Genomic DNA, 22658 nt, shown 5'->3' with positions numbered 1-22658 from the left:
GTGTCCACCCGGGCACAGGTCATCGACCCACAACGGGCCCTAGGGGGCCGAAAAATAAGAGTAAAAAGAAATTAAAAATAGAAAAGAAAAAGATTATATTAGTCTTCACAACAAAGATGACGGAAAACCAGCTTGTTGAAGTGAGACAGATTGTATGAGTATGGAAACACAGAAGAAGGCAGAGCATTCCACAGTTTGGCTGTGTGAGGAAAGAAGGAGGTACTATAACGGGTTATTATGGTGTGACCGACATCCACAGAGAAACGGTGGGCACCGCGGGCAAGACGTGTGTTACGAGCCCACGGCCTTGCCGGCGGTACACAGGATGCCAAATCCACCGAACATTGCCCGTTAAAGTACCTGTAAAGAGAGAGAGTGAAGCAACATTGCGGTGAAGAGAAAGGGAAGAAAGATTATCAACTAAAGGAGGAGAGTTAATAAGCCTTTGATTCCACCCTTCTAACAGTTGGACAGAAGAAGAGCCACCCCAGATATGAGAGCAGTACTCCAAGTTAGGACGAATGAATCCCTTATATACTTGAAGCAACTGCTCAGGAGTGAAGTAGCTACGGCATCTGTACAGCATTCCCAGCTCTCGGGAGGCAGCTTTAGCAATGTTGTGGATGTGTGGCTTCCATGACATATTAGAGGAAATGGTGAGGCCTAGAATATCTATTTTAGAATTTGGCAAAATGATTGTGTCCTGAAATGTGATTGGTGGGAGATCATCTAATTTGGAAAGTGTAATTGGTAAATACTGTGTTTTATTACTATTGAATTAAACCAATTTTCTACCTCCCCATTCGGAGCTTAGGTTAGGTTGGCTTACGTTAGGTTAGGTTATGTTACGCAGGTTACATTAGGTTGCGTTAGGTTAGGTTAGGTTTAAAAAAGGAGACTGGGCCATTAGCCTGACGGTGCATTAGGGACACACTCACCGTTCGGTACACGAGAGACAGCGTGGTCTACACTGTACTTGTCAGGCTTCACTTCCTAACTTGTAAAATTAGTCATCCACTTACAGCTGGCTGGATGGTGAGTGTCTGGAATCGAACCAGTGGACTTTAGGACTGGAGGCGAGTGATGTATCCCAGATGAAGGTAATGATGTGAGTATAAGCGCTTAGTATACACACACACACACACACACACACACACACACACACACACACCTTTTGTTTTTAGGTGAGTAAAGTACAGGTACAGTAATTAAGGTGTAAACTACAGGTACACTAATTAAGGTGTAAACTGCAGGTACACTAATTTACTTATAGTTTAAAGTACAGGTACGGGTGAAAGGAGGAAGGAGAAAAATTATTAAATGAGGAGGAGAGAAGAAGAGGAAGTAGGAGAAGGGAGGAGAAGAAGGGAGAAGCGTGGGAGGAGGAGGAGGGGAGAATAAAAGAAAGAGGGAGGAAGGCATCGAGGTGACAACACAGAGAGGCAGTCAGTGGTCCGCGGACCGTGGTGGAGTGAAGGTGTATTGCGTGGTGTTCCCTATTCAGTGTCCGCCGCGTTCACACCGACACTCAGAAGAAGAAACAAGATTGGTGAAAAACGTAACTCCATCTGCGCTCCATATTTTCAGAAGTAAATACCAGTCTTACTATATAGCGTTAGAAATTTATTTATTTATTTTTTTTTATCTTGTGATTTTTAAGTCTTCACACATCGCTTGAATACAGGAAAAACATAGTTGTGAACATTTTTATAATATTCATAAATTGACTCCCAAAAAATCGTGTCTGTTATTCATGGCGTAATTAGAGACAGAAAACTCAGAACAATTTAGGTTTTGGAAGCTAATAGTGATTGTTATATCCTCGTGTGAAAAATAAATTAAAATAAACGAAGAATAATATTTTGAGTATTAAAAGTGTGGTGACAAAGTGACTTACAAAAAGAAAAAATCAACAAGTGTTTATTTGTGATTTTAATGTAGTTCTTTTCTCTGTAAACTTGACGTAATTTTTGGAGAGAAAATTAATTCATTCGAGAATTGACAAAAAACTTTTAAGAAAAATAAGATTTATTTTTTAGTGAAAGGAAAATTTAAATATGAAATTGAATCTAATTTCTTCTTTCATAGACAAAAGTTAAATATTTGATTTTTCATCTAACTCGTGAAAGTTAAATTCAAGTATGTGATTAATTAATACATTTTCTCTGAGAATAAAAATAAATATGGAAATTATAATAGTTTCTTATATTTTGGGGAAAGAAAAGTATGAATGTTTGGAAATTTTTTAACTTATCTTCAATTGTTAGAAAAGTTCCTTAGATTATTTTTTTTCTTATTATTTATGAAAGAGACACGTGTTCAGTGGTAATAATAATTGTTAAAGTTTTTGATGAGAAGACAAATCACGAATAAATGAAAATAATTAAATTTTTTAGATTAAAATATTTATAAACACATATCATTATTTATTTTACTAAATTTGACGAAAAAAATAACAAGAACGAATTTTACAACAAAACAAAGACTAAAAAAAATACTTATATCAAATTAAAATAACATTGGACTTTGTATACAAGACAACAAAACTAATTGCACTTAATTACCCGCCAAAATATATCCTGTGTATGTTATTCAGTCATTAAGGTGATTTCTTAAATTAATTCCCAAGTCGTCATTAATCCTTAGTCAGACAAGAGTAATTAGAACTTTAATTAAACGTATACTTTAAAACTTGAAAATTAAATACGCTTTTTAGGAATAAATAGAGTTGTTACTTAGTCTGTCTGCTCTTAATAATCCTTGAGGGAAAATAATAATTAATACTGTGCGGATAAAAATATACATATGGATAAATATATAAACAGATAGATACATAGATAAAAAATGGATAAATGGATAGATGAATAGGCAAACAAATGGATAAACAGGTAAATACAGACTTAAAGAAATGATAAACAGATAGATCATTATTACACAGGTGTTAGAGATCATTATTATACAGGTGTTAGAGGTCATTATTATACAGGTGTTAGAGGTCATTATTATACAGGTGTTAGGGGTCATTATTATACAGGTGTTAGAGGTCATTATTGTACAGGTGTTAGAGGTCATTATTATACAGGTGTTAGAGGTCATTATTGTACAGGTGTTAGAGGTCATTATTGTACAGGTGTTAGAGGTCATTATTATACAGGTGTTAGGGGTCATTATTATACAGGTGTTAGAGGTCATTATTGTACAGGTGTTAGAGGTCATTATTATACAGGTGTTAGAGGTCATTATTACACAGGTGTTAGAGGTCATTATTACACAGGTGTTAGAGGTCATTATTGTACAGGTGTTAGAGGTCATTATTGTACAGGTGTTAGAGGTCATTATTATACAGGTGTTAGAGGTCATTATTATACAGGTGTTAGAGGTCATTATTATACAGGTGTTAGAGGTCATTATTATACAGGTGTTAGAGGTCATTATTATACAGGTGTTAGAGATCATTATTATACAGGTGTTAGAGGTCATTATTATACAGGTGTTAGAGGTCATTATTATACAGGTGTTAGAGGTCATTATTACACAGGTGTTAGAGGTCATTATTACACAGGTGTTAGAGGTCATTATTACACAGGTGTTAGGTTAGGTAAAGGAATAAGCTGTCCGTTAGCTCATATTCTATACAGGGTGAATAAGTTATTGTTTTGAACACACTATGCAATCTAGATGGATAATCTTTTGTTATTAGAGAAGACGAAACAACATGAATATATTCTTATGTACACGAAGGGGGAGGAGTAAACGTTTTATTTTGGAATTTATTCATAATGTTCGCAATTTTGAGAGAATTTACGATTTTTAACGACCAATTAAAAATTATTATATATTTAAATCACCCCCCCCTCACCCCTACCCCCCGTGAAAATAGCAAGACATAAAATAGTCTTCTATTTAAGGTTAGCAACAAAAGTTAATGAAACATGAGGTAGATAATTAGTTAGACACATGGTGATGAATGATAGATAAATACACACGAGGGATAATTAGATAGATAATTAAATAGATAAATAAATTAATTGATAAATACATTAAATAATAAAGTAAAAATATATAATCGATAATTAGATTAATTAAGAAATAGAAAAATAAATTATTTACATAAATTAATTACGTCACTGTACTCACCTGACTCACGGTGTTATGACGTCACTGTACTCATCTGACTCACGGTGTTATGACGTCACTGTACTCATCTGACTCACGGTGTTATGACGTCACTGTACTCATCTGACTCACGGTGTTATGACGTCACTATACTCATCTGACTCACTGTGTTATGACGTCACTATACTCATCTGACTCACTGTGTATTCCCATGTGAAGCCTCTGGAACCTGAACTTCCCGTATCTCAGGTCACACAGGTCAAAGAGAGGTCAACCAGGTCATCGGAACTTGTGTGAAGTGACCTCTGGAACATACGTCATCATGCTCTTCCTATGAACCACCAATCAGCATGATCTCCAACACCTACGTCATCGTGTTGGCTTTATGATCCGCCAATCAATGTAATCAGCAACACCAACGTCATCATGCTAGCTCTATGATCCGCCAATCAACGCAATCTCCAATACCTACGTCATCATGCTAGCTCTATGATCCGCCAATCAGCGTAATCTCCAACACCTACGTCATTATGCTGGCTTTATAATCCACCAATCAGCGTAATCTCCAACACCTACGTCATTATGCTGGCTTTATAATCCACCAATCAGCATTCGCCACGTGGATCTAGTGACTCTGGTCTCCTACGCCAGTATGGGGCCATCTTGCTCCTGCTGGTGGCCACGGGCGCCTCTGCTGTCCCGGCTGCTTCTGCTGACGATGACCACGGTACTCCCGCTGTTCTTACCTGCTGCTACGGGGTTGCCTCCTGTCATCAGAATCGGTGAGTACAATGCTGTGAGCTGTAGTAGTCTTAATTCCTTGAGTACTATGACATAATCCTCGGAGTACGATTTCATCTTGAATCTAGTAAATAGACCATTTACTTAAGGGGTTTAGCCGTCGTACTCAAGAGGTTATACCGTCGTACTCAAGAGGTTATGCCGTCGTACTCAAAGGGTTAAGTCGTCGTACTCAAAGGGTTAAGTCGTCGTACTCAAAGGGTTAAGTCGTCGTACTCAAGAGGTTAAGTCGTCGTACTCAAGAGGTTAAGTCGTCGTACTCAAAGGGTTAAGTCATCGTACTCAAGGGGTTAAGTCGTCGTACTCAAAGGGTTAAGTCGTCGTACTCAAGAGGTTAGGCTGTTCGTACTCAAAGGGTTATTACTCTATATGTGACAAGTACTAAATTGTATACCTCCACCTACCTGTACATCTCACCTGGTCTCAACTATTCGGAGATTCGACCCCACGTCTTCTAGGTTGCAAACTCAGTACAATAACCGATCATCCACCAGACTGATATACACTTTCGTCTTTTCTGCTGAATTTTACATATTATCGCGTGGTCATATCTTCACCTTGAATACCATCTTAATATCGCTGCCTCTTCAATTGAGATTCGAACCCGGGTCTTCTGAATTGCGTGGTCGAGGGCGTTAACCATTCAGCCACTGTAGATAATGAATTTTCGTCTCTTTATTTACATATCTGACTTACCTCAAGATCTCACCTGCTACCAGATTCCTAATTATACTATCTTCTACCTGGAGACTCGAACCAGGGTACTGCCTCATCCTCAGTGCTAATACCACTCCGCCACCACCACTACTGTACCATTCTGATGTGCGTCTCTCTGCCTCTCCCGCTTATTCAGGTGTTTATTACAAAGTCTCCCTCCCACCTGGTCCCCTCTCATCGCGTTCAGTGGAGATTCGAAGCGGGGAACTCTGTATTGCCTGTCGAATATCACAACCACTACACCAATGAGCTGGATTGCGGTTTGTTTGTTTGTTTACCTTCAGAGCCCACCTGGTCCCTTTAAAATATCCTTAATTTTTAATACTAATTTCATTCCCGTTTTTTATTACAGGAAATCCTCCATATAACGATCTTATATCTTCATATATTCCGTTAAAGGGGGTCTTTCCTCTCTATAGTCCGTTAATGAGAGGTTTCACATCAAACGGACTCGTGCTATAACGGATTTTTCTCTTATTCTAAGTTTGATTTATTTTTCCTAATTTTCCTTTCCATAATCATCCATCTCTCTCTTCCTCCTTTCCCAGGTTATAACTCTTATCCTTCCCATCTCTCGTTTCTTCTTCCTCTCTCACCCATTCTTTAGCATAACCTGTTCCATTTCTTTCTCTTTTCCCGTCTCGTTGTGAGGGCTGGGACTTACCTCACCCATCTCTCTCTCTCTCTCTCTCTCTCTCTCTCTCGTCCAGCTGTTGGTCAGAAGCATCGTGTATGAGAAGTCACCCTCAAGGTCGTCTGTAACCATTAGCTGTGATGGTGTTGGGTTCGTTCCGCATCTTAACGACCCCACACTGGTCATCCTAGGTCAGAGGTCAAGGTCAGGGGGGAAGGGGGAGGTGGAGGGAAAAAGTAGGAGAGGGAAGGGGGAAAGAGGGGGTGGCAGGGAGGAAGGAAGGAGTAAATATTGTAGGGATGGGGAAGGGATGAGTGGTTGTGTAGATGTTTGTGTGCAGCAAAGTTTATGGACACACACACACAATCCCCGGCAGCGAGCGTCATACACTAGTGGACATTAAAGGTAGTTCCAGAGGGCGGAAAAAACATCTGGTTCTAAACTTCCGTCACGAATATTATCACGGCTGTGTTAAAGGTTATGGCCACTTTGTGTGTGTGCACAGGGTAGTGTAATGCATCTAGTGTGACAGCATTATGTTAGTGTTAAGGTGCAGGCATTGCCTAAGCAGGACTACTCCTGCTGTGCCTCCTCGTGGCAACACACGGTAACTGGGTGTCTTGTGGGCCCAGGCTAGACCAGCAGGGGATCTCGGAGCAGCAGTAGGCCCCAGAGGGACAGCGCATACGCCAACTGGCATGTGGACACGTCCTGGTGCCTACCAACCACTTCTCCGCTGCCTTGCTGATTAACCTTGGCAGTTATAAGGCTACGGGAGTAAACCCCAAACGAAAATTATGCGGTGGAGCCCCGCATCAGGCAGACATGCTTACAGAGCTCCAACAAGACCCTCAACGGCGGTATAGGCAGAAGAGGTGACCACCATGGGAACCCAACGACTACACCGGCGGATGAAGACAATGCCAGATGGACAGGCCACTAAAGCGAAACCCAACAAACTGGGCTATCGGCAGTCCATTGCAACTCTTCCTCTCCCCAGTCGTTGCAACACTTGCACCACTGGATCAGGAAAAAGGAGAGCCAAGATGTGTGGTTGCAGCTATCATCCAGCTCAATATACTTCTCATCATCAACAAAAGTCCTATGGTGATGGACGAGTGGCGACGGGGACAGGCAGAGATGACTGCCAGAAGTCTAGTCACAACTCTGCACATGGGCGGTATAAATAAGATAGTCATTTATGCACTGGGATCTAGGCAGCAGTGCAATCCGGTCCTGTCAAAAACACAATCATAATTACAGGTCCAAACAAAAACAAACTGTGCAACCTCTTATGGTCGCTGCACGGAATGTCAGGACCCTTCTGGATACCGGCACAAATGAGCGTCCTGAAAGAAGAACTGCCCTTGTTTCAAAAGAGCTGGCAAGGTAGAACATCGACATAGCAGCCATCAGTGAGTCCCGGCTCCCAGATGAGGGTCAACTCACAGAACCGGGTGTCTTACTGTACCTTCTTCTGGAAGGGTAAGCCTGCTGCAGAGAGAAACGGCATTTATGGAGTTGGCTTTGCCATCCGTCAATGAATCCTACATATGCTAACTGAAATGCCTGTTGGGATCAACGAGCGCCTCATGACGCTCCGAGTCCCACTGAATCACTCACGTCATGCCTTCTTCATCAGTGTATGCGCCCCAACACTGGATGCAGAGGATGACCCCAAGGAGGTATTTTATGCCGACCTTAACAGAGTGCTAACCTCTATCCCCAGAGAAGATAAGGTTGTGCTCCTTGGTGACTTCAATCCCAGAGTAAACGTAACACTGTTGGGCAACTGAAAAGGTATAAGGATAGTCTTAAGACAAACCTGAAAAAGTGCCAAATCGACCTCTCACTTGGGAGACGATTACTCCACACCGTAACGCTTGGAGGAGCACCACACGAGAAGGTGACAATACTTGTCTGCATACTGAGGCAGACAAGCGCCAACGCCGGAAAGACGATGCTGCCGCCGTTGCCGCACTAGATGTAGTCCTCCACACGTGCAACATCTGTGGAAGACACTGCCGGTCCCATATCGGTCTCTGGAGTCTCCCCAGAGCTCACCAACGATGGTGGCATCCTTAATAACTCATATTATTGTATCATAGCTGGATGATCGTCATACTCGATTCCGAGTGACAGAAAAGTAGTAGTAGTAGTAGTATGTGTGTGTATATCAGAGAGAGAGGAAGTTACACATCAACCACCTTTCAAGTCATTTACCTTGACACTAACTGTAAAATGCACAACACAGTCATTGACTTACATTGACACTGACTGTTTCATACATACAGTCAACAGTTTAAATTTGCGTTGATAACGTAATACAAGCAGTCAATTAACTGTCTGAAATGAACTATCCATAAACCAGGTATTATTATGACTGTTTACTAACTGTACCACATCAAACACAGTCTTAACAAACCCAAGCAATTAATCTCACTGTAAGATAAATTTACACTAAAATCCAGACAGGAAATGAAATGGTTTGACACACAAAACACAGTCAATAATCGATTAAAATGACTGTGAACTGTACCCACTGGTGAGGGGGCGGGGTGGCAACTGAAGTGGTGTTTGTGTGGGATTTAAGCTGCTCAGTGGGTGAATTGAATTTATATTGATTGAATTATATATCTGTTTATATAAATTGATTTTCATACTAATTTACATATATTTAATTTAGTTTTCACACCTAGATTTGTATAATTATATGTATATACCTACTACTATATGAATGTAGATATATAAATTAGTTATATGGTAGCAAAGAAAACGGGGGAAGTAGGCACAGAAAACGAAATCCATTGAGTGAAATTTAAGGGGGAGACTATCATAAATTTGCTCAATATCATCCCATGTTGACTCTATCGGGACACCAATGAAAAAGAGACGAAGTTTTTAAGATTTTTTTTATTATTTTTTAATATCCAGGAAAGAATTTGTTGGATGGGGGGGAAAAAGTGTTATATTTGGAATTATTGGATAGATGGGGTGGGTGAGTGGGGGGGGGGGGGTGAGTTAATATTATCTTTTCTTTCTCACTTACTTTCTCTCTTTTTCTGTCTCTGACTTTCTTTCCAATTCTTTTTGTTTTTTCTCTCTTTTATTTCCTCTCTCTTTCTCTCTCTCTCTATTTTTCTTTTTCTCTAATTTTCTCTTTTATTCTTGTTTTTCTCTCTCTTTTATTTTATCTCTTTCTTTCTATCTTTCTCTTACTATATCTTTGTTTCTCTCTCTTATTGTCTCTCTTTCTCTCCTTTTCTTATTCTCTCCCTCTCTCTATCCTTATCTTCTCCATCCTTCTCTTTTTTTTCTCTCTTATTTTCTCTCGTTCTATTTATTCACTCTCTTTATCTTTTTCGCTCTCTTTCTCCCAGTCTGTCTTTTTATTTTTCTTATTATCTCTCTTTCACTTCTATTTTTTTTTCTCTCTCTCTCTCTCTCTCTCTCTCTCTCTCTCTCTCTCTCTCTTCAACACAGAAAATTATATGTCTTCACACAAGCGGGAACAAACTTATGAGAATAATTCATTCTTAATCCCTGCCAAGGAATAAATTTCTGGAGCAAAGGAAAAGAGACAGAATGAGAATAAATTTGGAGTTAAGAGAAAAAACTTGATAAATGGTAAATGGGAAGAAAATTTATATTAACTCTTAGGACATATTCTCAGTAATACAATTAATTTTTAATGGTATATAATGCACCCACAGCAAGACCGACCCACTCATAGTAAGACCCACCCACAGCAAGACACAGGTACAAACACAGGTACAGACACAGGTACAAACACAGGTACAGACACAGGTACAGACACAGGTACAAACACAGGTACAGACGCAGGTACAAACACAGGTACAGACACAGGTACAGACACAGGTACAGACACAGGTACAGACACAGGTACAAACACAGGTACAGACACAGGTACAAACACAGGTACAGACACAGGTACAGACACAGGTACAGACACAGGTACAGACACATGTACAAACACAGGTACAAACACAGGTACAGACACAGGTACAGACACAGGTACAAACACAGGTACAAACACAGGTACAGACACAGGTACAGACACATGTACAAACACAGGTACAAACACAGGTACAGACACAGGTACAGACACAGGTACAAACACAGGTACAAACACAGGTACAGTACAAATAAATAAATACAGATATTAATATATGAAAATTTTATAACTTACAGGAGAAAGTCACTTAAATTAAACTTGTAAATTAAAAAAAAATATTCACTTAACCTTTTCACGTGGGGATGACTAGGCAAAAAGTAAACAAAATATGTGAACATAAATATTTACACTATTGATGTAAACATATTTATTATTATTATTATTATTATTATTATTATTATTATTAAGGGAATTAGGTGTTACTGGATAAACTTATAAAATAAATAAAAAAGATTGGGAAGCTCAAGGAAGGAATACACGAGAGAGAGAGAGAGAGAGAGAGAGAGAGAGAGAGAGAGAATTAGATATTTCTCGCTTCATTTCACATTAATGTGATAGAAATTAGGCTTATTTCTTCTCTCTCTGCGTCTCCTCCTCCACCACCTCCTTATCTTCCTCTTCGTATTATTCTTCTCTTTCTTCCTCCTCCTCCTCCTTCTGCTTCTCTTCTTTCTATCCATAGTCTTCCTTTTTGCTCCTTCTTGTTCTACTCTTGCCCTTCTTTCATCTGACTTCATATCTTCCTCTCTTCCTTCCCCTTCTCTTCTACCTCTCTTCTTTCCTACTTCTCTTCTTCCTCCTCTTCATTACTCTACACTTCTCTTCCTTCTCTTATTCCTCCTCCTCCTTTTTTCTTCTCCTGGCCTCTTTTCCTCTTCTCCTCTTTCCTCCTTTTCCTCCTGCTTCTTCTATCCTGTTTTCCCCCTCTTCCTTCTTTTATTGCCCTTTCCTCCTTCTCTTCCTTCGTATAACGTTCACTATACTTCTCACGTGTCCTATACAGCATGATGGGTTATGGGGGGGGGGGGGAGGAAGGCAGAGAGAAAGGAGGAGAGAAAAGGAAGAAGGAAGGATGAAAGAAAAACAGGAAGAAAGGAGGAATACATAGAAGAAGAAGGAGAATAAAGAGAAATACGTAACAATAATATTTACCAATCAAAAGTAAATATTTCTTCAGCGTAAACAAACCTTGAAAGCAACGCTGGATCTTAATTACAGGTGTGGTGTATTAGAGACGCACACACATACACACATACACAGACACATACACACACATCCCAACACCACATAAACAGTCTAATATTTTATCTTAACCTCATGTAAACACTATTGAGATGTGGACAAAGAAAAGTTCTGTATATTTGAGAGTTGAATTATATACTCGTGTTGTGGTGTTAAATAAGTGACAGATAGATGGCAACGATTGAAAGCAATACTGTTTATCCCTCGCTACACTATAATAAAGTTCAAGGGATCATTAATCTATATTTTAATGGCACAATATAGTGATTATCTTCCATTTCACTATAATAAACTTCACGGTGCCATTAATCTCTATAGGGATGTCATAATAAACTGTTTATCTCAAGGGGCCGTAACTTTATACGATAATGACACAGAATACTGATTATCGAACACAAACGAGATCTTATTTTGATGCATCTATACAGTAAATTTGATCAAAATCCATTATTATCTGTTCCAGTTATCTTCATGACAACTTCTACAATGCGATAACTCAAATAAGTAACCATTTTCTGTCTCTTTCCCATGCTCTATATTTCAAGACTTTTTTGAGGGGGTAACTCAACAAAAATATAGGAACAGGAAAGTCATAGATGGAATAGAGATCCTTTTGGAGTCGTGTTCCTATCCCTACCCAGATCACGTTTGGAATCATTTGCATATTGTTCCCATTCCTAGTACCACCCGGTCTGGTAATTCCTAATTTGATATAAAAAATGAAAACTGAAAACACAGGAAAAACTTCATCTTGGGTTTTAACTTGATTTTTTCTTATATAATTAATGTTGATTACAAAATACTGGAGAAATGTGTTTTTATGAGAAGGAGTAACAGAAGCGTGGAGGGAAATAGAGAGTGAAAGGAAGGAAGACCAAAGAGTGGAGGAAAGTGGGAAGTAAAGAGATGAATTAAGAGATAGGGAAAGAAAGAAGGGGAGGAAAGTGGTGAACAAGAAAGAAATTAAAGAGAGGAATAAATAGACGAAGAAACTAAAGAATACAAAAAAAAAGGAAATTAACAAGAGAATAGGAAACAAGAGGAGGAAAAATGGCAAAAAAAAAGGAAAAAACAGATCTATCTTTGTTAATATAAAAAAAAAACACAAAACTACACCATATTTTCCACAAGAACGAATTTTTATAACTAGCAGGGAAAAAAGTCGGGGGGGGGGGGTAGGGGAATCTTTCTTATGGCTAAAATCTGACAGTGGGGAAAATATAAACAAACTTTTTTTTTAGATTTTGTTTTAAACTTTTAGACAAGAATTAAGACGTTAAATTAATAAAAATGTACTGTTGTATTTTAATGATAATTTGGATAATATTTATTTATCTACGTATCATTGTATAAAATATATAAATAATGTATATAGAATGTTCTAGATACTCCTGAGATTTATGAATTAGTGAAGGTCTTCCTCTCTCTCTTCCTCCTCTTCCTCCTCCTCCTCCTCCTGCTCCTCTCGTTATATCTCTTACTCTTTCCTTCACCTCCTTACCACCTTCCTCCACCCATCCATCACCGCACTTTCTGTCCCTTCCCCTTTCCTCCTTTCCTCCCCTTTCCTCCTTTTTCTCCCCTTTCCTCCTTTCCTCCCCCTTTCTCCCATTCTTTCCTCCTTTCTCCCCTTCCTCCCTTTTCCTTCCTCCCTTTCCTCCCATTCCGCCCCTTTCCCTCCTTTCCTCCCCTTTCCTCCCATTCCCCCCTTTCCCTCCTTTCCTCCTCTTTCCTTCCTCACCGTTCCTCCCCTTGCTTCCTTCCTTTCCCCCCTTCCTCCTTCCTTCTCTCCTTCACCCCAAAACCTTAAGATAATTAGATTAACACAAAATTATCAGGGCCCAAATTATCATAGAAATTATAGTTTTCTGTCGATTATTCTTTTATCAGTGGTTCTAAATTATCACTTTTGGATTACTGTATAATTCTAGGGATTATCGGTAAGTGTTTTAAGTCTGGGTTATTAGTTCAGATAGAAATATAATTATTGGGTGTATGTTAAACGGGATTAAGTTTTAATTGACCCTAACCTAACCTAACACTGATGATTCTACTCTTCACTCTTCTTCACATTTTCCCCTTCCCCCTAACTCTCAAACTAGATCTGTTTCTAGAGCTGACATCATTACATCTATCAATGGTTAAATTCAACAGTAATAAAACTCAGTATTTACCAATTACACTTTCCAAATTAGATGATCTCCCACCAATCACATTTCAGGACACAATCATTTTGCCATATTCTAAAATAGATATTCTAGGCTTCACTATTTCCTCTAATATGTCATGGAAGCCACACATCCTCAACATTGCTAAAGCTGCCTCCCGAGAGCTGGGAATGCCGTACAGATGCCGTAGCTACTTCACTCCTGAGCAGTTGCTTCAAGTATATAAGGGATTCATTCGTCCTAACTTGGAGTACTGCTCTCATATCTGGGGTGGCTCTTGTTCTGTCCAACTGTTAGATAGGGTGGAATCAAAGGCTTATTAACTCTCCTCCTTTAGTTGATAATCTTTCGTCCCTTTCTCTTCACCACAATGCTGCTTCACTTTCTCTCTTTTACAGGTACTTTAACGGGCAATGTTCGGTGGATTTGGCATCCTGTGTACCGCCGGCAAGGCCGTGGGCTCGTAACACACGTCTTGCCCGCGGTGCCCACCATTTCTCTGTGGATGTCGGTCACACTATAATAACCCGTTATAGTACCTCCCTCTTTCCTCACACAGCCAAACTGTGGAATGCTCTGCCTTCTTCTGTGTTTCCATACTCATACAATCTGTCTCACTTTAACAAGCTGGTTTTACGGCATCTTTGTTGTGTAGACTAATATAAACTTTTTCTCCGCAAATTTTTATTTATATATTTTTTATGTTGCCACTATTATTTTTTCGCCCTCCCCCAGGCTCCGTTGTGGGTCGATGACCTGTGCCGGGGTGGGCTATTACCCGTAAAATAAAAACTAACCTAACCTAACCTTAGGTATGTATTGTCTTTTATAGAGTCTAGATTATTTTGTAATGCTAATGGAATTAACCTTTACCAACCGCCCCCCCTCTCTCTCTCTTTCTCTTTCTCTCTTTTGTCTATATTTTTGTCTCTCATTTTTCTCTATCTTTCCCTCTCTCTTTATCTTTCTTCTATATATCTCTCTTTCTCTTTTTTCTATACTTCTTTCTCTCTGAGTCACCACACTCATCCTTACCTTACCAACCCCACTGCTCTCTCTCTCTCTCTCTCTCTCTCTCTCTCTCTCTCTCTCTCTCTCTCTCTTTCTCTCTCTCTCTCTCTACCATCATCCCTGGTACATTCCTCCCTCTTCCTTCACCTCACCACAAAGACAACCCCCAATTAAACTTGCTAGCCTCCTCTGTTTATCCGGGAACCACATCAGTGTGAGAATTGTTGACAAGTACTGGACTGTGTAGGTGGTGACGCTTCCCCCTGAAGAACGCCAGAAATCCCCACTCTGTGTGTGTTGTAATTTCCATGATTTATCGATATTAAAATATTAAATTACCAATATAAAAGTCAATTACTATTAATATAACAACAAAAGATGATAATAATAATAATAATAATAATAATAATAATAATAATAAGAAAAATAGTAATGATAATAATAATAAGAAAAATAGTAATGATAATAATAATAATAATAATAATATAGATAATAATAATAATGGAGAGAGAGAGAGAGAGAGGATAAGGCTGTCAACCTCTAAAATATTATGACCGCATTACCGCTAATGGAGGAGGTGGAGGCCCAGGGCCCTGAGGGAGAGAGAGAGATTTTGTTTACGTGTTGGTTTGATGGGCCATTATGTGTGTGTGTGTGTGTGTGTGTGTGTGTACTAGACAAATGGAATGGAGAGGGAAGGGGAGGAGAGGGGGGAGAGTGAAATGGTACCAATGTAAGAGTATGGTTAGAGGAATGGAGAGGGAAGGGGTAGGGAAGAGGTGGAAATGGGTGAGAGAAGAACAAAAGAGAGACAGAGAAACAGATAGATAAGATAGATAGATAGTATGAAAGAGGCAGCTAACGTATGTATGTATGTATGTATGTATGTATGTATGTCATGATATACTTATTATTCAACCAATGCAGAATAAAAGGTTTTATTTCATGTCTGCCCAAAATTTAAAGGATTAATCGGTTATTGATGTTAGGTGATGTTATTGATGTTAGATGATGTTATTGATGATCGATAATGTTATTGATGATAGATAATGTTATTGATGATAGATGATGTTATTGATGATAGATAATGTTATTGATGATAGATAATGTTATTGATGATAGATGATGTTATTGATGATAGATAATGTTATTGATAATAGATAATGTTATTGATGATAGATAATGTTATTGATGATAGATAATGTTTTTGATGAAAGATGATGTTATTGATGATAGATGATGTTATTGATGATAGATGATGTTATTGATGATAGATGATGTTATTGATGATAGATAATGTTATTGATGATAGATAATGTTATTGATGATAGATGATGTTATTGATGATAGATAATGTTATTGATGATAGATGATGTTATTGATGATAGATAATGTTATTGATGATAGATAATGTTATTGATGATAGATGATGTTATTGATGATAGATAATGTTATTGCTATCAAAAACCATATATGTCTAAAATGTTATATTATATACATTTTATTCAATGTATAAACTTATTCATGTGAAAAAATCTGAAAAAAATAGTCAACAAGTTTTAATGATTGATTTTACAGTGAAATTTTTATTTAACGGACTATATGGGGAGGAAAGTTCGTTATATCGAGGGTCTGTTAGATATTAAACCTCTATTTAACGGACTATATGGAGAGGGTGTCCGTTATATCGAGGTTTCACTGTATTGATATAAAAATACCTTCTACATTTGACGTATTATACAAAGTGCCGAGTCATGATGATGCAGCAGAATTTACATATATGTTTTACTCTTTCAACTCCTATACTCCATGGCAATTATTACAACTGTCTTTGCAAATTATCATATTTATTGTCTATGCAAAATATTCATATTTATCATCTGTGCAATTATTATACTTATCTATAACTAAAACTTCATTTTAAATATTACGATAATTATCAGAGCAAATGAAAATATCGGTCGACGAGAGCGAGAGAGAGAGAGAGCGAGAGAGAGAGAGAAAGAGAGAGAGAGAGAGAGCTGCTTGTATGTGTTAATAGTCTGTATAGTAATAATGTAATATTGTTCAGGTGGAAATTTATTTCAGACAGACAGAGAGACAGACAGACAGACAGATTGAGGGATTGTCAGAGAGCCAAACCTTAATGCAACAACAACAACAACAACAACATATTTATTTACATTCAAACACAAACACAATAATTTTACTAACAAATTATTATATTAAAATAATTTCTCAATATATTAAAAAAAAAAAATAATACCACCAGGAAAAAAAATTCTCTATCATAAAAAAAAATTAAATAAATGACAAATAATTTACAATTGGTTTAAATGTCGAAGGTTTAAACCACTAACTAAATACTGTGTGATCCAGCAGTCTATTAACCTGTGTATATATACGTAAACGATTCTGGGTAACAATATTTATTTAGTAATTCGAAATATTGGTTATAAGTAAATATAATGGTTGTGAGTTATTTAAGTAATTGTTTTTATTTAGTGATTTGTTTATTTGTGTTGTTTGTTATTTATAGTACACATACACACACATACACACATATACATACACACACATACATTCACACACACACATACAATCATTCACATTCAGTACTTACCTCTCCCTCCGCCCCTCCCCGTTACCTTTCCCCCTGCCCCCTGCTTCTCCCTCCCCCGACCCTCCAGTCATTGTGAGTTACATCAGAAGGCCCACAACTGCAAGGGAGACAGGGAGGGTAGATGGAGGCAGAGGGAGAAGAGGAGGGGAGGCGGAAGGAGGGGAGAGGAAAAGAAGAAGAAAGAGGGGAAGAAGGGTGATGGAGGGAGGAGGGAGGTCGCATATCCCCTCCCACACACACACACACACACACACACACACACACACACACACACATGATCACAGTCACTCATAAATAAGTTCCCAGGTCACTAGTGGGGCTTCTCAAGTAAGCAAGTGTAAAATATTGACTGATTGAGGAATCCTTGGTGTGTGGGGGTGTGGGGGAGGGTGTGTGTGGGTGTGTGGAAGAGTATGTGTGGGGGTGTGGGGGGGACATGCGACCTCTACCTACATCCATCACTCTTCTTCTCCTTTTCTCTTCTTCTCCTTTTCCTCTCCCTCCTTCCCTCCTTCCTCTCCTCCTCCCCCTGTCTCCTCTCTCCCTCCCTCCCTCTGCCCTCCCTCTTCCTCCTCTGCCCCCCCCTGCAGTTGTGGGTCTTCTGATGTAACTTACAATGACTGGAGGGGGGAGGGGGGGCAGTGTGTGCTGAGTCATGTGTACGCACGAGGAGAGAGAGAGAGAGAGAGAGAGAGAGAGAGAGAGAGAGATGTTACCCCTCCTGAGTAATAAGGAATATTTGCTGAGTACAAGGTCTTATCCTCTTGAGTACAGTGTTCTATTCAATTGGGTATAATCGCAGTGTACTCAAGTCTTTACGTCATCGTACTCGAGGGCTAAGCTATCATAGTTAATTTGCTTCAGTTATCGTACTCATGGTTTAAGCTTTCATATCAAGAGATTTATGTGCACTATCCAGTTAACTATCACAATAAATCCTCCTGATTCCCCTGAGTGGTTCTACTGGGGAGAAATCACTAAGGGGTTGGCGGGATTTAAGGGAGAGGCAGTGTTTGTCAGTACGCCTGACAGGCTGTGAGTACTGGCTAGTCAAGGGTTGCCAGTACTTCCCATCCCATAGTGTGCCTTCGTAGAGGAAAAATCTGTATTTAGGGAGAGGAAGGGGAAAGGGGGGTGAAAACGGGAAGGGGGTAAGGGGGTTGGAACGGGAAGGTGGTGCGTGAATCAAGGTAAGGGGTGGAACGGGAAGGGGGAAAGGGGTGAACGGAAGGGGAAATGGGTGGAACGGGAAGGGGGTAAGGGGGTTGGAACGGGAAGGGAGAAGGGTGGTGTAAGGAGATTATGGTAGTCGGGAAAGGCATTAGTAAAAGAGAGATAATGTAGATATGTTGTAAATGGACTTGTTGATACTAAGGTTAATATTATTATTATTATTATTATTATTATTAGTATTATTATTATTATTATTATTATTATCATTATTAGTAGTAGTGGTAGTAGTCGTAGTAGTAGTAGTAGTAGTGGCTCTTCCTATGACGTCGATCACTCCATGGTGTGCAAGAAAGGGGGCTTCATATGCATGAGGAATGACGAAGTAAGGGATCTCACAGCAAATATGTTGAAGGAAATCTGCCGTGATGTCATGGTAGAACCGACCCTCCTTCCTTTGGACGGTGAGAATTTCCAACATAGAACTTCAAACACATCCAACGAAGCCCGTGTGGACGTCAGTGCTCGAGGATTCTGGACGCGGGGACAGCAAGCTTTCTTCGACATCAGGATTTTTGATCCCATGGCCGCATGTCACCGTAACTTAGCTCTCGATGCTGCACACAGGAGGAACGAGAACGACAAGATAAGGGCATACGGGGAGAGAATTCATAAGGTTGATCAAGGCAGCTTCACTCCTCTAGTGTTCACAACCTCTGGTGGGATGGGACCAAGTGCAAGATGTTTCTACTCCAGACTCGCGGAGGTGATCTCCGAACAGAAGCAGCAGCCCAGAAGTTATGTTACAGCCTGGATGAGATGTCGACTGTCCTCTCTCCTTCGGTCGGCTTTGCTCTGCCTCAGGGGTACGAGAGCATCGGCCCCAAAGCCGATAACAGCTGCAGATATTGACTATGAGGCAACAGTCACTGAATGCCGCATAGATCTGCGGCTCAACTAATTTAACACAGATAGGATAGCTACTTATGTATTAGGATATTTAATATTAAGGTAACAAAATGGTGTCGAAGGTGTGGCTATTGGGGGAGGCTGGAGGCCAAAAAAAAAGTAGTAGTCGCATTAGTAGTAGTAGCAGCAGCAGTAATCACTAATTATTAACATATTCCCTCACCCCTCACATCGTCATCACTACCTCATAATCCCTCCTCACCCCTCACCCTCCCCTCACCCCTCACTCTCCCCTCACCCCTCACCCTCCCCTCACCCCTCCCCTCTCCTGCCTCCACCCTCCCCTCACCCCTCACCCTCCCCTCACCCCTCCACCCCTCCCTACCCCTCACCCCTCCTCCTCACCCCCCTCACCCACCTCCCTCACCCCTCCCTCTCCCCTCACCCCTCACCCTCCCTCACCCCTCACCTCACCCCTCCCCTCACCCCTCACCCTCTCCCTCACCCCTCACCCTCCTCACCCCTCCACCCTCCCCTCACCCCTCCCCTCACCCCTCCTCACCCCTCACCCTCCCCTCACCCCTCACCCCTCTCCTCACCCCCTCCCCACCCTCCCCTCCCCCTCACCCCTCCCCTCACCCCTCACCCCTCTCCTCCACCCCTCCCCTCCCACCCCTCACCTCCCCTCCCCCTCACCCTCCCCTCACCCCTCACCCCTCCCTCCCCCTCACCCTCTCCTCCACCCCTCACCCCTCCCCTCACCCCTCACCCTCCCTCACCCCTCACCCTCCCCTCCACCCCTCCCACCCCTCCTCACCCCTCACCCTCCCCTCACCCCTCACTCTCCCCTCACCCCTCACCATTGTGCTGATCTTTTAATCACATTATGTGTTTCAACAGCATAACACACAGCATATTAGGTTAGGAGGAAGCTGAAGAGTCTCTCAGTCTGGCATTAATAAGACTTCATCTGTGCCCGGCCATGGTACACAGCCCTCCACCTCTCTCTCTACACTCTACTCTGAAACACACACACACACACACACACACACACACTCCTTCCTGCCTCTAGCATGTATATCTCCTGATGAAGTCATGTTCCCGTCGTTAACATGAACTCTAGCACTGGCAGAAGTCAGGAGAACGTTCGCTTGGCGTGTTATTACCAGGACGAGACGAGGTAGAGTGGGCGGTGGTTAGTTCGTCTTCATTGAGGTTGACTGCTAGCTCTCAGTACCGCAATGTGAGGGTGACTGCCTTTTGTCTCGACGCGTGGTGGGTGGTGGTGGGTGATGGTGGGCGGTGGGTGATGGTGGGTGGTGGTGGTGGGTGATGGTGGGCTAGTTATGTTTAGGGTGGGTTAAAGTGGGTTAGGGTTGATTAAGGTGGGTTAGGGTGGGCTAGGACCCATTCAATGTGGACCTCAGCCAGCAGCGTCGCAATACAATTTACCATCGTCCTAAAGTGCCATACACGCACCAATTTGTAAACACTTACCACCCTGACACCACTCTGACACCGTGCTGACACCTTGTTGACACCGTTCTGACACTTCACTCCTCCACACGCTACCTACAACAGTCTTCAACTTGACAACATTACTCCATTACCTGCCAACATTTTTACTACCCTCAAGTTTATGTAATTTTATTTTATTTTTGTATTCTGCCAACACCACCCAGTAGCTTGCCAACGTCAACTAATCTCCTGACAACATTATTATCACTAATTGGTGTCAAAACCTTACATTACTGTTTGTAAGTTGTTGGGGGAAAGCATATCATTATTTACCTGCCTACCAACAATGTCTTACATCCTATCAACACTACACCATCTCCCTACCAACAACATTACCTAGGTCTCTGCCAACATCATCAACTGGTGGCAGAGGTTGTCAGAGCTTGCCACCACTACCTGGGATCATCATCACACGCTTGACTTGTCCTTTAAAACTGAATGAAAATTGGTGACAGGCAGAAATGAAGTGCTTAGCTCTCTCTCTTTCTCTCTCTTTCTCTCTCTCTCTCTCTCTCTCTCTCTCTCTCTCTCTCTCTCTCTCTCTCTCTCTCTCTCTCTCTCTCTCTCTCTTTTATCTATCTCTTCTTTCAATTCTCTCTTTCAATTCTCTTTGTCTTCCTCTCTCGCTTTATTTCTCTCTCCTTTCTCTACTTATGCCTCTTACAATTCTTTTTTTTATGTTCCCTTCTCTCTCTCTCTCACTTATTCTTTCTTTCTTTCTCTTCTCTGATATTTCTCTGTTTTGTCATTCTATAAAGATGAATAACTAGACACAGAGAATGACAGAGATAGTTGGAGAGATAGAACGAATGAGAGATAAATTGGCAGATACATAGACAAATAGGGAGATAGAGAGAGAGAGAGAGAGAGAGAAGTCTCAGGTATACTGGAAACACTTTTTACCATATCTATAATCAGTCTTTCTCTCTCTAACACACACCACACACTCACCCCACACACCCACACTCACCCCCACACCCTCACCCTCCACACACTCACCCTCCACACACCCACTCACCCCCCACACATCCATACTCACCCCCTACACATCCACACTCACCCCCACACACCCACACTCACCCCCCACACACCCACACTCACCCCTCTACACACACACAGCTATGATACAATGATATGAGTTATTAGGGACGTCACCTAGGTTGGTGAGTTCTGAGGTGACTAAAGAGGCCTTTACGGGACCGGCAGAGTCGTTCACAGATGTTACACGTGTGGAGGTCTACACTTAGTGCGGGAGGGGAGGCAGCAGCTCCTTTCCGGCGATGGCGTTTGTCTGCCTCAGTATCCAGTCGGGCTAACTCGAAAGTATAATAATAATAATAATAATTAACGGTTTATTGAAAGAGCTTGGCAGCCAGAAGGCTGAAAATATACAGTTACATATTTGGGGAATGGGTTTCGAATTACAAATAATATACAAGTAACATAAGTGACACAAATAAGACATATAATAACTAGATGGGGAAAAACTCAAACTACAGTTCATTTCAACATAGTGACAGTGCAAGGAGTAGTGTTTACTGGGAGTGAATACACTGGTTTATTACACGTTATTGATAATTTTTACAATGGTTGGGACTGGGCTGTTCTTATAGCGATCAGTTCGTGCACGTATGGGCTGGATGCGGTTGTGGTGTCGAACAGCAATTCTCGGACTAGGGATCTCAGGTGGTAGTAGGAGCTTCTTACCAAATTTGCAGATGAGGTCGTGGTGATGGTCAGTGAGAGTCGAAAGGGTCAGTGTGTTGAGCGCTT

General features: G+C 40.8%; 1 protein-coding gene across 5 annotated transcripts in view; it reads left to right on the top strand.

Annotated features, from left to right (window-relative positions):
- The first annotated feature begins 1461 nt into the window (after positions 1 to 1461).
- LOC121854143 (glutamate receptor ionotropic, kainate 2-like) overlaps positions 1462 to 22658 on the top strand; it is a 152916-nt gene continuing 131719 nt past the window's right edge. For 4 of the 5 annotated variants that reach the window (XM_042348566.1, XM_042348568.1, XM_042348570.1 and 1 more), the window contains exons 1-2: positions 1462 to 1589; positions 4366 to 4898. In XM_042348566.1, the coding sequence (XP_042204500.1) occupies positions 4769 to 4898 (130 nt within the window). In that variant the 5' untranslated portion in view covers positions 1462 to 1589; positions 4366 to 4768. Of the gene's footprint in view, positions 1590 to 4335; positions 4899 to 22658 lie in introns of all 5 variants that reach the window. The other variant, XM_042348567.1, reaches the window with a different exon arrangement.

This window comes from Homarus americanus, unplaced genomic scaffold (assembly GCF_018991925.1).
Source record: "Homarus americanus isolate GMGI-L3 unplaced genomic scaffold, GMGI_Hamer_2.0 scaffold24277, whole genome shotgun sequence".
Classification (NCBI taxonomy): domain Eukaryota; kingdom Metazoa; phylum Arthropoda; class Malacostraca; order Decapoda; family Nephropidae; genus Homarus; species Homarus americanus.
The sequence above is the reverse complement of the archived record's forward strand: the minus strand, read 5'-3'. Positions and strand labels throughout refer to the sequence as shown.